General features: G+C 39.8%; 1 protein-coding gene across 2 annotated transcripts in view; it reads left to right on the top strand.

The window, feature by feature from the left end:
* Window positions 1-12,375, top strand: part of cadpsa (Ca2+-dependent activator protein for secretion a) — a 235,265-nt gene that overhangs the window by 102,566 nt on the left and 120,324 nt on the right. For both annotated transcript variants that reach the window (XR_012598251.1, XM_074669555.1), the window contains exons 6-8: window positions 5,695-5,816; window positions 11,847-11,958; window positions 12,044-12,183. Coding sequence is in view for 1 of the 2 variants with exons in the window: in XM_074669555.1 (XP_074525656.1) it covers window positions 5,695-5,816; window positions 11,847-11,958; window positions 12,044-12,183 (374 nt within the window). In the remaining variant the exon portion in view is untranslated. The remainder of the gene's footprint in view (window positions 1-5,694; window positions 5,817-11,846; window positions 11,959-12,043; window positions 12,184-12,375) is intronic.

The following is a 12,375-nucleotide window of genomic DNA, read 5'->3' as shown; positions in this document are numbered from 1 at the left end:
TCAGCTATAATTGTCTTGGTTTAGAAGCTCTTTAACAGTGGTCTTCTTTGATCCTGATAGTGTCTCTGTCAGCTCCAGGTGTTACAGTTTAAGGGGCTGTTTACACAATGGTTTTAGGGCAAAACACAAAAGTATTGTTGCGTTTCAGCCTCGGGTTTACATAGAAACGGTGTTATAGCTGACCTAAAACGCAAACTTTTGAAAACGGCCACCAGAGTGGAATTTTTCTGAAGGGCTGCCGACAACATTGCCGTGTAAACAGTAAGCCACTGACGTCATGCCCCGCTTCGCGTGAGTGCATACAACAGTCCAACAGTACTGTTGTTACAACTGTCATGGACTACTCTTAAATCTTAAGCACGCTCTAACAACAAGATTCGAAAATACTGACCAGCACACACTACAGGATTTCACCAAGATTATTTGACCTGAGAGAGTGATGCACCACATGTGCTCAGTTGTTTGATCTTAGTTTTTTAGCGCACTGGTGGGACAGGAGGAGAGAGAAGCGGAGCTGTCTGCAGCGGCGCCTTTCATCCATTACGCCCACGCAGAGGGACAGAGGTGAAACTGTTGCTGTATCAGCCAATAATGGCATGATCTCACATCCATCACTGATAAAATAAAAGTTTGCTACTGTATGAAAATGGCATGGTTATGTGTTATTTTTGAAGGCATATTGAACTAGCTCGAGTGGGCCAGTGGAGCGCACAGTCAGCTGACCCGGAGCCTTTCAGTTTCACTTCAAGCCTGCGTGTGTTGTCTGTTGTCCGGTCTCTTGTAAGGGGGCTCTCTCCCTCTCTCTCTCTTGTCATCCTCAGTGAGAAAGAATGTTGTCATCATCCAGATAAATATCAAACATGTTTGAAAATTATCGGGGCGGCTCCGACAAGTCTGTGAGACAATCGTGGGGCGAAAAATTCATCTGTCAACCGCTCACACGAGAAGTTAATCTTGACCGAACGTTGAGGTCGATTTTAGTCCCCGACCAGATTTCTTCCCCAATTGTCGGGAGGACCGAGTCTGGGCTTAATCAGGCCGAGAATCCTGTAGTGTCAGCCAGGCTTTAGTATTTGCCACAACACTAGATAATCGGCCCAACTCTACTTTGGTGGACAGCTCTCAAAAGCGGCTTCTGGACAAGACAGTTATAGCGCCAACTACAGGCTTGGCATGCGTACTACAGCATTTTGAGTCCCCTAAGTGTTTCTTTTTAAATACAGATCTTCTTTCACTGCATTTTAGCATTTTTTGACAAAACGTTGTTGTGTAAACGGGGCCTAAAGAGTGACAGACCTTCAGCTGAAGGTGTCAGTAGATATCCAGTTTACAACATCTGTTTAAACAGAAGAAGTCCTTAGGAAGACATCCTAGTTAAGTTATAGATGCATCAAAATATCCTCATCAGATGAGTAATTATTGTCTAGAACTGTTTCTGGGAATACATCTGGCTGTAAAACATCAATCAGCAGGGTCGCTCTTAAAACCAAAACACCTATTAAACTGTTGTCTTTATGCTTTTGCCAGTTAAAGCTGTTTCAAAAAGCCTGTTTGAGCGTTTTTGGTCACTAGCTCTTGTCTCCTTTCAAGTCAAAGAATCCACCTGCAGTGCAATAAAACACCATAAAAAACAGCACAGGCTACATATTCTTTATGCTAACTGGCTAACAGTGGTGCTGGGCATAGCAATGCTGGCCGTTTCTCCTCATCTGATGACATCTTTGCTATATGGTTGTTGTCGTCGTCCTATTGCCTTTATGTTGCAGACTTTCTGTTCCTGTTGTTTAAGAGCTTACCGAAGCTTCAGCAAGTTAATTTTAAACTTCAGTGAAACAACCATCGTGCTGCTAATAAGTTGTCACTTCTTAGATTCATTCTTGTGATAAAAACCTGAAGAGGCTAGACAAAAAGTAAAAAAACAAGCAATTAACCAAGTAAGAAGTAATAAAACATACTCTGTCTCCTTTCCCTTTCACTGCTGTCAGTATAACACAGACAACCTGCCTCAAAAATCAGAAGCATCCCTCTGAGCCAGAAGCTGCCTGTGAGGTAGATGTGAGCAGCTGAAAGCTGTGGAGAGACAGAGACATTTTCCTGAAGTAAACTTAAATCTGAGTCCATCTACTGTCATACCAATCCACCCATCCACTGTGTTTCCCCCCATGCAGCGTGGACGGTGCTTCAGGATTAGCGTTTGGAGATGCTAATGAGAGGAAATGTCTCCCAGGATTTCTGCAGGCTGACAGACTTTTTGTAGCTCACCCTAACAGGCTGACAGGTCCGTTTCTGGAGAGGAAAGGCAGACAGAGAACACTTTCTCCTCACCTGTCGCTCGGTTAATTACCTGTCTAATACCTGCGCTGGTCTCTGATGGTGTTGATTCTCCACAATGATTCATTTAGCACCTCTTTGTTGTTGTCTGAAAATCTCAGGGTAAATAATCTTTTTTTTTTCTCTTCTAGAGTTAAAAATGAAAACAATGTGGGTGAGGTGGAAGAAAGTCTTTTGTTTGTATGATGAATGTTTTCTGTAGGAGCAGCTGCCAACACCTCAAGCCTCTTTTATCAGAGTCTGGCAATGATCCCTAAAAATCTACTCCAGGGTGGCTTTCAGCAAGGAAAGCCAAGTTTACTTCGAGTAAAGACACTCTTGGCTGAGAGCTCAGCTGTGTAGCTGGCCTTACTATTAGCTGATTTTGCAAGAGCTCAGGGGAATAAGTGCTTTTACATATCCTACGGGCAGGGAGCTTTTGAAGCTGAGGTTATTGGGGCATGGGGCAGGGGAAACTCAGCGGGTGATAAGTGTAGCACACTTGACACACAGGGGATAAACCATGGTTAGCCTCTTAAAGCCAAATGTTGCTGCAGCCCCTCATCTGTATTATCTGGTTTCAGGTGTACTTTTCAGTCTCTGGAGCCGATTTTGCTTCTGATCCAGCAAAGTCTGTGCTGAATTATTGACATTTCATCTTAACTTTTGGATGCTTAAACAACCTGCCAGAGCTCAGTTGTTGAACACAATAGATTTGTCTGCTTCACTGTGATATCAACCAAACCAGCCCTCGAGAATGGTGAACCAGTGTTTATCAATTAAAGCTCCAGTCAGAGAATAAAAAAAGCATAAATCAGCCTGATTCAAAGAGATCTGAGTAACACTAATGTAAAACATTATATTTAGCTTTAGGCACGTTTAGTATAAAATGTTGTCTTACAGCTGCTTTTTGTTGGCTGTCCCTAAAGAGAGATCAGAGATCAGTTGACACAGGATTTCGCTTCCAGCTGGCATTGAACAGAGTGCTAAAAAGAACTGTTAAAACTGAGATCAAGCAGCTTCTGCCAACTTCAGCTGAGAGATTGTTTCTCTGGAGACCCAAATTCAGTATTGCTTCAGACTTATTTCTTGATTTTTCTCCTCCATTGCTTTGGAGGCTGGACCCTCTGTGTTGTCTTCTCCTTCTTTTTAATACCAGGAAAGCACTGTTGCATTTTCAGCCATTTAACATATTTCTCTAGAGTTTGACCCTCTACATTAAAGGTAAAAAGCCTCTTCTGCAGTCCTTTGTTTGATCTTAGTTTGTACCAAATATATTTGGTAGCCAAATTTGAGGCTAATTCAGCCCACAGCTTTCTGTCTTTGTTATTGGAGATTGTTAAAAGTAATAGACCAACATTAATAACTAGTGCTGTGAGGCGATTAAAAAGATTAATCTTATTAATTACAGGATGTTTAATTAATTAATCTAATTAATCGCATTTTAATCTCATATCTGCTTAAGGTCCCAAAATAAAGGGACATTAAAATTACATTAAAAGACATTAAAAAAACATTTAAAAATAAGGTGGGAATGTATACAACACATTTTTAGGTACCCTAAAGCATTAGGAACACATGAAAAAAGTTTTATGGTTCTATCTTTACAAAATCTACGCATTCCTGCACCTAAGATAAGCTGATTTGATTTTTAGGACGGCTTTTGCTTTCGTCACATTTTTACTCGATGTTGACTTGATTTTCACTGCAATATGAACTTCTATACTTCTATGAGGTCAGGAGAACCAGGGCTACAGGCTAAAAACTGTGAGGAACTATGTACAAAACACTTGATTTAAGTCTTGGATCAAAGAAAAGTGAAGTATTCTCAGTTTTACATGCTCTGAACACACAAACTGTTGCTCATTGGTGCAGAGCAGCCCCAAGCTGAAACAAGACACCAGGAAGATGGAAGCAAATTTTCAAAGAATTCTTTAGATTTAAATACATGATATATATTGATCATTCAGGGCTTTTTTTAATGCAGTAAAAAGTGTAGAATTATCTGTTTTTTACAGAATTGAGCTAGAGCAAACGGTTGGTTTTCTGCAGATTTTCAAAAAGGACGTGTGAATAAACGCGATGCGGACTGCGGTCACAAATCACTCTTGCTTCCCTCCCTCCGGTTTAAAGCATGTTGCTGACGGCAGGTGTGATACATTCAGGGACCGTTGGAAATTTGAATATCTGACAAGAACACCACTTTTTCCAAGTAGGACACACGGTTTGTAAATACCAGACATTTGAAAATAAGTGCATCTTTGAACGCCCTGCAGGTTTGGGATCCAGATTAATCTGCGTTAATTTTTATAACGCGTTAATTTGCGGTGTAATTAATTAATCTAATTAACGCGTTAAAATGACAGCCCTACTAATAACCAATATGTTTTGTTGTCCAGTTTGATCCATTTCAGTTTGAAACCACAAAGAGCTGCTAAAGGCTTCGATCTGAGCTGGATAAACCTCCAGACTCCAGTGTCCAGCTCTCTTGCAGTTTGTCGACCAATAACTGAATCCCCTGTTTCATAATAATGTATGAAAACCTTAATTCATTTATTATTTATTTTTTATTTTCACAGCTGCTTTTCATACCTTAGAATGGTCAAAGAGTCATGGTGAATACAGAAAGACACTAAAGTGAAACTTCACTGATTCTTTAGCAAAAGCATTCATTTTAAACTGCAGACACTGAAAAGGATGCTTTTGAAGCCAAACAAGACTTATGAAGAGAAAGAAGCAGGAAAGGACCTGGGTAGCTTTTAAGTGACTTTGAGATCTGAGTTTTTGTGAAACACAACAAAAATACCCAGAAAAAACTGCATGTGATTTCAATGCTGTTGAATAAAAACATATATTAGTTAAGTTTCTTAAGATAAGAAAAATGCCTTAAAACAAGAAACTATAAAAATGATTTCATTTTGTCTGTGTAGTCTACATTTTATAAGAGAAATTCAGACCCAAGCTGTTTTATGAACATGGCTGTAAATATGTATGTAATATGCTCCTTTGCTTTGTGTAAATGTGGTTGCTGGTCTCTCTGCTGCCAGCCTCAAGCAGACGATCAACAAACTGCAACTTTTAGCACTTCTGCAAAGGCCGTGTTAGAGTTTTATATTTTTCAAGTAAGAAAAAGTCCAGAAAAAATGCTTAATTTTAAGATATTAGAAGATAAATGATGCTTCCGAAATGTCCGTACATGCCCTTCTTGTTAAATATGATGGTGAAGTCCAATAGTTCAAATTAATGAGTGAAGACACAGTCGACATCTCTTAACACATTTCATGGTTCAAACTGCTTTTGTTGCATCAAACTCTCACCTATCCTTCCCCTCTTCATGTGCATAAAATCAGCCTGAGTGTTTTTTTTTGTGTGTGTTTATTGCAGGTGGTGATCATGGAGGTCCAGGGTCTGAAGTCTTTAGCTCCAAACAGGATCGTTTACTGCACCATGGAGGTAGAGGGAGGACATAAGCTGCAGACGGACCAGGCTGAGGCCTCCAAACCCACGTATGTACTGAAAAAAAACACAGTTCATACACACGCTGCAGAATCAAACCTCTGACAGACTAATCAGGTTGTTTCAACCTGGACAGCTTCAGGAGTATACTGCCATCTGCTGGTCAGATGAGTTGACCTGAAGTGTCTGTGTGATTTAATATGACTGCTGTGGAGTGTGCCAAGAAAGAAGTGTTGCGACGAGAGCGCAGTGTTTAATTACTGAATTAAATTAAGCAAGATTTGGCTCCACGACATGTTAGAGCAAAGTTTGATGCCTCTTAAGTTAACGACTCATTTACAGTCATTAAGTCAAGAGGCATCAATTATTCTCCATGCATACTGCAGCAGCCCTCATTGCTTCTGCATGACGCGCTGCTGTGCTTTTTGAAACCTTCAAACTCCATCCTGGAAGCTTTGTTTTTGTGCTGTCTGGTGTTAAATCAATTATTTTAGATCTCAGGCACTCAGAGACTTTTCACGCTCAGTGACAGAAATTTAAGCATTTGCTCTGATAGATTTGTTCCAGATCATCTCATGAGCAGAGACGTTGATAGACTGAAGTCTTGCTTTCATTTTGAGGATAAACTTTTATTAAACATTGATTTCTATGTAAGGAAAAAAAACATTATATAATCAAGCTAAGACTGTAAAATGCTATCTCTGCTTGGCCTGTGGTGATATATTAAGAATAATTTAGCAATTTAATATGATGACTTCAACCATCGCTGGAGATTTGATCCAAAGCTGAAACGCTTTCAGTTCATGCTGTTATTTTAGTCCAGCAGGAGTCAGTGGTTGGAAAATGTCTGACGTGGGTGAACAGATCCTGGCTGGACAAACTGAATATCTCTGTTAGCATGCTTGTTTTAATCTTTTTGGATCCTAAAATAATTCACCTGATGTTTTTTAGGCTTGTATTTATAAAGAATTGGTGGTTTAAAGAAACATGGTTCTTTAATTTGGAGAAAGACCTGGACCAGAAACACAATCCTTGCTCCTGTTGAGTGGTGACTGTGTCTAAAATAAAGCGACGCCTGCGCTTCATTCTCAAATCATCTGACAAGTATCCTCCAATTAGGCTCTCTATTTAAACGGCAGGATTTCTGGTCTTTGCCTTTGCTTCACCCATGCCAACTGCTGCTGTGCACCAGTGCTGTGCTTCAACTCCAGGCTCCAACTGCTTTTAATCCTATCCCTATAATCAACACTGTTTGATTATTTTAAAAGCCTTAGTTATCATTTAAATCATTCTATTATCATGTGTTTAAAGTCCCTGACATTAGTACTCATACTCTCACCATCATCATAGGCACCAGTGGTGTGCACAGACTTTTGAAGGGCAGAGGTGATAAGAAACAAAAAAGGCACATTGCCACTTTTTCAGGGGTACTTTAAGTTAGAGATGGGCCGATACACTTTTTTACATTCCGATCAGATCCGATTAAAATGTAATTGTGCCAATACCCGATCCATACAGATACAGTAGGCAACAAAGTAAAACATTAGACAAACAAAACATTCTCAATTTCGAGCCATTTATTAAGTAGCGTTGCAACAACCTTAGTGCAATACGTAATGGCATGGTATGTAGGGATGCACTGATCCAACTTCTGGTTCCGGTACTGATGCCTGGGCTTTGGGTATCAGTCCGTACCGATACTGATCTGATACCAGTGTTAAATAATGACCTGCATGCCCTACTGTGGGATAAACTGGTTATGTTTTGGGTAAAAGGCAAAAAATGAGTAGATGGAAAAACTGAAGTAAATATTTATTTAAACTATAGAACATTCAAATGTTTAGCACTATTTTGGTAAAAACAATGCTTCAGCATGTACAGAAATTCTATTCAAATGTAAACTCTTATACCCTGTAGACTGGTAATGCAGCAAAAAAAAGTGCATCAAAGGTAACATTTTAAATCAAGTAGCCAAGAGTGCCAGTGAAAATACCGATACCAGGATCGGTTTTGGTGCATCCCTGCTTTAAGTGCTTGTTTCTGCTACCAAAGAATACAGTTTGTTATGTCTTAACCAGCCAAGGGGACAGTCGAGTGTGTTTTGCCAACCAGGAGGGCACTTTAGCCAGTGTCATTTAAAAATTGGCCCCCTCCTGGCCATGACATTAGTAGTAAATTGACTTTATGTTAAAACTTATTGATTTAAGGGAGGTTTAAGATGTTACATTTCTTAATTTCTGCATATAAGATTAATCTGCAAAGAGAGCTCGGGTTCAAAGCTGGGATGTCTGAGATAATGTTGTGCCGCTGAAATAAATTAATTGAAAAGTTCAACGTGAGTCCCTGTAAAGATGATAGAAATTTTTCACTAAAGTTTGCACGGGAGCTAAACTCTCTAATGGAATTTGCATTGTTGGATTTTGGGATTATAAAGATTTCTTTTGGATTTAATGAAGACTGAGGCTGTCTGATGTTTTTCTTTTCTAAGAGCAGCACTTAGACGGGCCTATAGTTTCAGTCTAACCACCCACTTTATCTAACATTATACACTATGTGTAAATATATTAGAGGACAGTAGAGGAATGCCATCAGGTCCAGGTATGTTCTGTGGATCGATACCTCTTTACCTGCAGAGGTTTAGCAGGGAAGGGATTAGTTTTGCCTGTGGTTGAATGTCAATGCGAGTGAAGACATTTTTCAAAGAGCTGTAGAACATTTACATGTTTGTAGCCTGGACCTCCAACCTCAGCAGCCACAGACTCTTAAGATTACAAAGAGATGAAGTGATTCATCAGATGACTCACAGCCACACTGTGAATGAAAGAAAAGCTCAGAGGGGATTCTAGTTTTACTATTCACTCTGAAGTGCTATTTCCATGGTCAAAGATCAGAAGCGTTTCGGTCTTGTATTGTGCTTTTATTCATCAGAAACTCTGACACTCATAAAGGATGTCTGGAGTTAGTTTCCCTGACTCTGCAGCAGCCTTTTGTCCTCTTCAGGGAAGGAGGATTGAGCAGAGATCTTTCTGAGGGATGCATGACTAATATTTCACTTTGGTAAAAGCCTCTGGAAGTTTCAGAGTGACAATGTTTAAATCAGGTTATGATTAAAAACAGATGAAAACACTTTAGCTTTGATGAATGCTGTTAATGAAGTATACTTGATAAACAGAAGCATAAACTGAGCATGTCAGTCCTGTTCACCTGTTTGTCCAAAACTCCCTTCTCCAGCCTCTCTGAAATAATATCTAAGTGTTTACAAGTTTTGGGCCAAAGTGATGGCATTTTTCTGTCATTTTTTTTAAAAGTACGACTGAATACTTACATGATTTGTTTCCTGGCCCTTTAACCACGACAGCAGCAGACCCTAGAGGAGGCAAAGTGTTGTTCATCCAATGACTCATGGCTACACTGTTAGTAAAAAAAAGCTCAAAGGCGTTTAATTCACACAACTATCTCCTCCGTGTCTCTCTCAGAAAAAAAGAGTCTCTCCTTTTTATTCTATTTTTAATTTTATTCATAAGTAACTGTGAACTTTGAAAAGCGTGAGACTGAAAAGTGATGATACTCTCATCTTTTGATCACCAGATGAATACTGATATTTTTTCATACTTGTCCACAGTTTTCATGGTCTGTAAATTGTAATGAAAAAGAAGTCATCTTTTTCAGGTATGTGCGTTATTGATGAACACGTGCTGCTCCACTTGTCTTCCTCTGCCTCTCCTCTCTGGAGTCATTAACAAACACTGTGGCTTCATTTCATTCAAACTTCCACAACCTATGTACACTAAAATAAAACTGAGAAATGTTTGATTTAGTAGAATGTATTCATTTCCTCCATTTAGAAGTGGAAAGTTTTCATGTAGTTCACATTATTGAAGTTACTCACTTGTCATTGTGAACCTCATCTCTACTTGCAGACGACAGGCTGTACATGGATGGTGTGATAGAGACACATACAGATGATGATAGCAATCATAGCCCTGGTATACGTATCATTAGCAGCAGTTATTGAGCAAAGCTAATATTATTTTCCTATCATTATTGTTTTTTGTGCCTACAAGATGTGTAGCTGGTGTACGATATTGTGTCACTCTTTATCACCCGTGTTAGGAGCCACAAGCTCCGAGTGCACAATGTTTAGAAAACAGCGAAGCTCGTTTACTGTAACATTACAGGCTAAAATAACAGGCTTGACCACAAAGTTAGCATCCTGAAGCTAACACAGAGACCGGGGGGGACACTGAGAGGACTCGGGGGTGGACCAATCAGGTCAGACTTGCTCCTGATTGGTCAAAAAAGGGAATCGCTGACGTCGTCAAATCACCAAAATCCTAACAGCTCGTTTTTAGGTCAGGATTTTACATTCACAAGCACTACTAAGTGCAGGTTTTGTCATTAAATATCACATTTTGTGGGCTGGGAGGAAAGACAAAGACCCACAAATTTCACTTAAAGACTTAATAAAGTGATTTTTGCACTATATGGGAACTTTAAATCTTGAGCGTCAGAGATGTCACACACAACAAACAGGTTTTATTTTCATTATTGTCTCTTAAATTCTCCAGACATCCAGGGGATTTTGTACACCTCAGAGAAGACAGATGAAGGCATAATCCAGACCCTGTCTTTCCAAAAACAAAGTCTATGTACAAAATCTATGTACAAGATGATGATAACTGTTAGCTGACAGTGCTAATAAGAGGCCGCCATCTTTGTTTTGGTTTGTCGACCAATCAGTGGCTGTATTGGGAACCTAAATGGCATCTGGGATGTGAATCCCAGTTCTGAAACACTCATGGTCACCGTTTCAATGGTCCAAGCAAGGTCCACCAAGTTGTAATTTTTTTTTTCATTTATAGTGTTTGTTTAGTATGTATTTATCACAGGTGGAATGTCATTTATCATCACAAGAAGGCAAAATAAAATAAAAAAAACAAACATAAAAAACAGAGTTTCTACTTTAAAAATTACTTTTATCTTGATCTGTAATATCTACAGCTTTATTTTACTTCTCCCTTGCTCTCAAATCAAGTTAAATCTAAATCTGGATTTAAATTGTCTCTGATATTATTTTTCTATATTTATTTCAATATTTGTTTGTAAAATTAATTTCTGCTTTGCATTTTATTTTGTGTTTATGATGTTAAAGGTGGGGTCTGCAAGATTTCCCAAAAAAGGTAAAATGTCAGCTTTTATAGGATTAATCCTGCTCAATCATCACTTCATTCACTGTATACACGTGTGTCAGTATTTGTGCCTGTCTCAACCCCTTCCCCTTGATGTTTTGGTTGTATCGGGACGTTTCTGGGCAGAGAGCAAGCGTGGTTACCTCAGCTGATCACAGTGCACCCAGTGCGCAAGTGACTTTGGATGTTGATTAGTGAGTGAAAGAAGCTATCCCAACCGGCTACGACAGTGGAGGTAGCACAGAGCAAGGAAAACACAGCCAAAGAGAAACAAAACGACAAACAGATGAAGATTTTTCCTGAATAAGGGTGTCAAATAACCCAGTGATTAGCTTGTGCTAACATACCAAGTCAGGTGCGTGGCTTTCGAGTCTCTCCCATGTGAAAAAAGGCGATGCTGCGGGTGTTTGCTGGGTTAGTGAGTGTGTTCACTTCATCACAGTTGGAGATTTTATGTGTGTGCTGCTGCTGGCACTGAGCCAAGGAGGAGGAGCCCAGTTTGACTGGTGTGTTCACTGACAAGTAATAAAAATTCCTGCTGACCCTACCTTAAAAACCACTGGGACTTCATTTGACATCCTTTCAGTTGCAATATTCTTATTTCCCAAGGACTCCTGAAAAAGGAATGTTACACAGTTGTGCTCTATATCTGCGAGATTCCTACCTTATGTCAAAATCAAATAGGGCTTAAAAAATTTGGAGAAACTTGCTTTAGACCTCTGGGTAAGGTGCTGTGATGTACAAAGCTGTATCTGATCTTCTTCACTTTTCGTTCAGTTGGAACCTTTAAAAACACAAACCCAGCCTTTCACTTGCTGATGGACTGGAGAAAAGCCAGAGTCATCACTACTTAATGTGTTTCTGTGTTTGTCTACATGTCTGTGTGTGTAGATGGGGCACCCAGGGTGACTTCACCACCACCCAGCCGCTACCTGCTGTGAAGGTGAAGCTGTTCACTGAGAGCACAGGAGTGTTAGCTCTGGAGGATAAGGAGCTGGGGAAGGTGAGGGGTCAGGGTGCTCGTATAATAATTTATTCCACAGTTAGTATTGAACAGTTTGATCATATTTCCCTGTGAACGCTCGCAGGTCGTTCTTCATCCGACTCCTAACAGCCCCAAGCAGTCAGAGCTGCACAAGATGACGGTTTCCAAAGGCTGTCCGGACAACGACCTCAGGATCAAACTGGCTATTCGCATGGACAAACCACAGAACATGAAGCATTGTGGGTAAGAAACCGTCCTAAACAAACCCTTGGGTGTCTCCGGTGATGCGGAAATTTGTGTTTGATAAATAAGATTTTCTTTACTTTTTTTTTAAAATCTCACTTTGGGTGTTCCATGAGCAGCACTGTGAAAGCATAGTTGATTTGAGTTTAGAAATTTTGGACACCTTTCAGGGCTCTACACTAACTTTTTTTC

Source organism: Halichoeres trimaculatus, unplaced genomic scaffold (assembly GCF_033239565.1).
Source record: "Halichoeres trimaculatus isolate MK-OKI-2021-1 unplaced genomic scaffold, fHalTri1.1 fHalTri1_scaffold_1, whole genome shotgun sequence".
In the NCBI taxonomy this organism is placed as follows: Eukaryota; Metazoa; Chordata; class Actinopteri; order Labriformes; family Labridae; genus Halichoeres; species Halichoeres trimaculatus.
The sequence above is the reverse complement of the archived record's forward strand: the minus strand, read 5'-3'. Positions and strand labels throughout refer to the sequence as shown.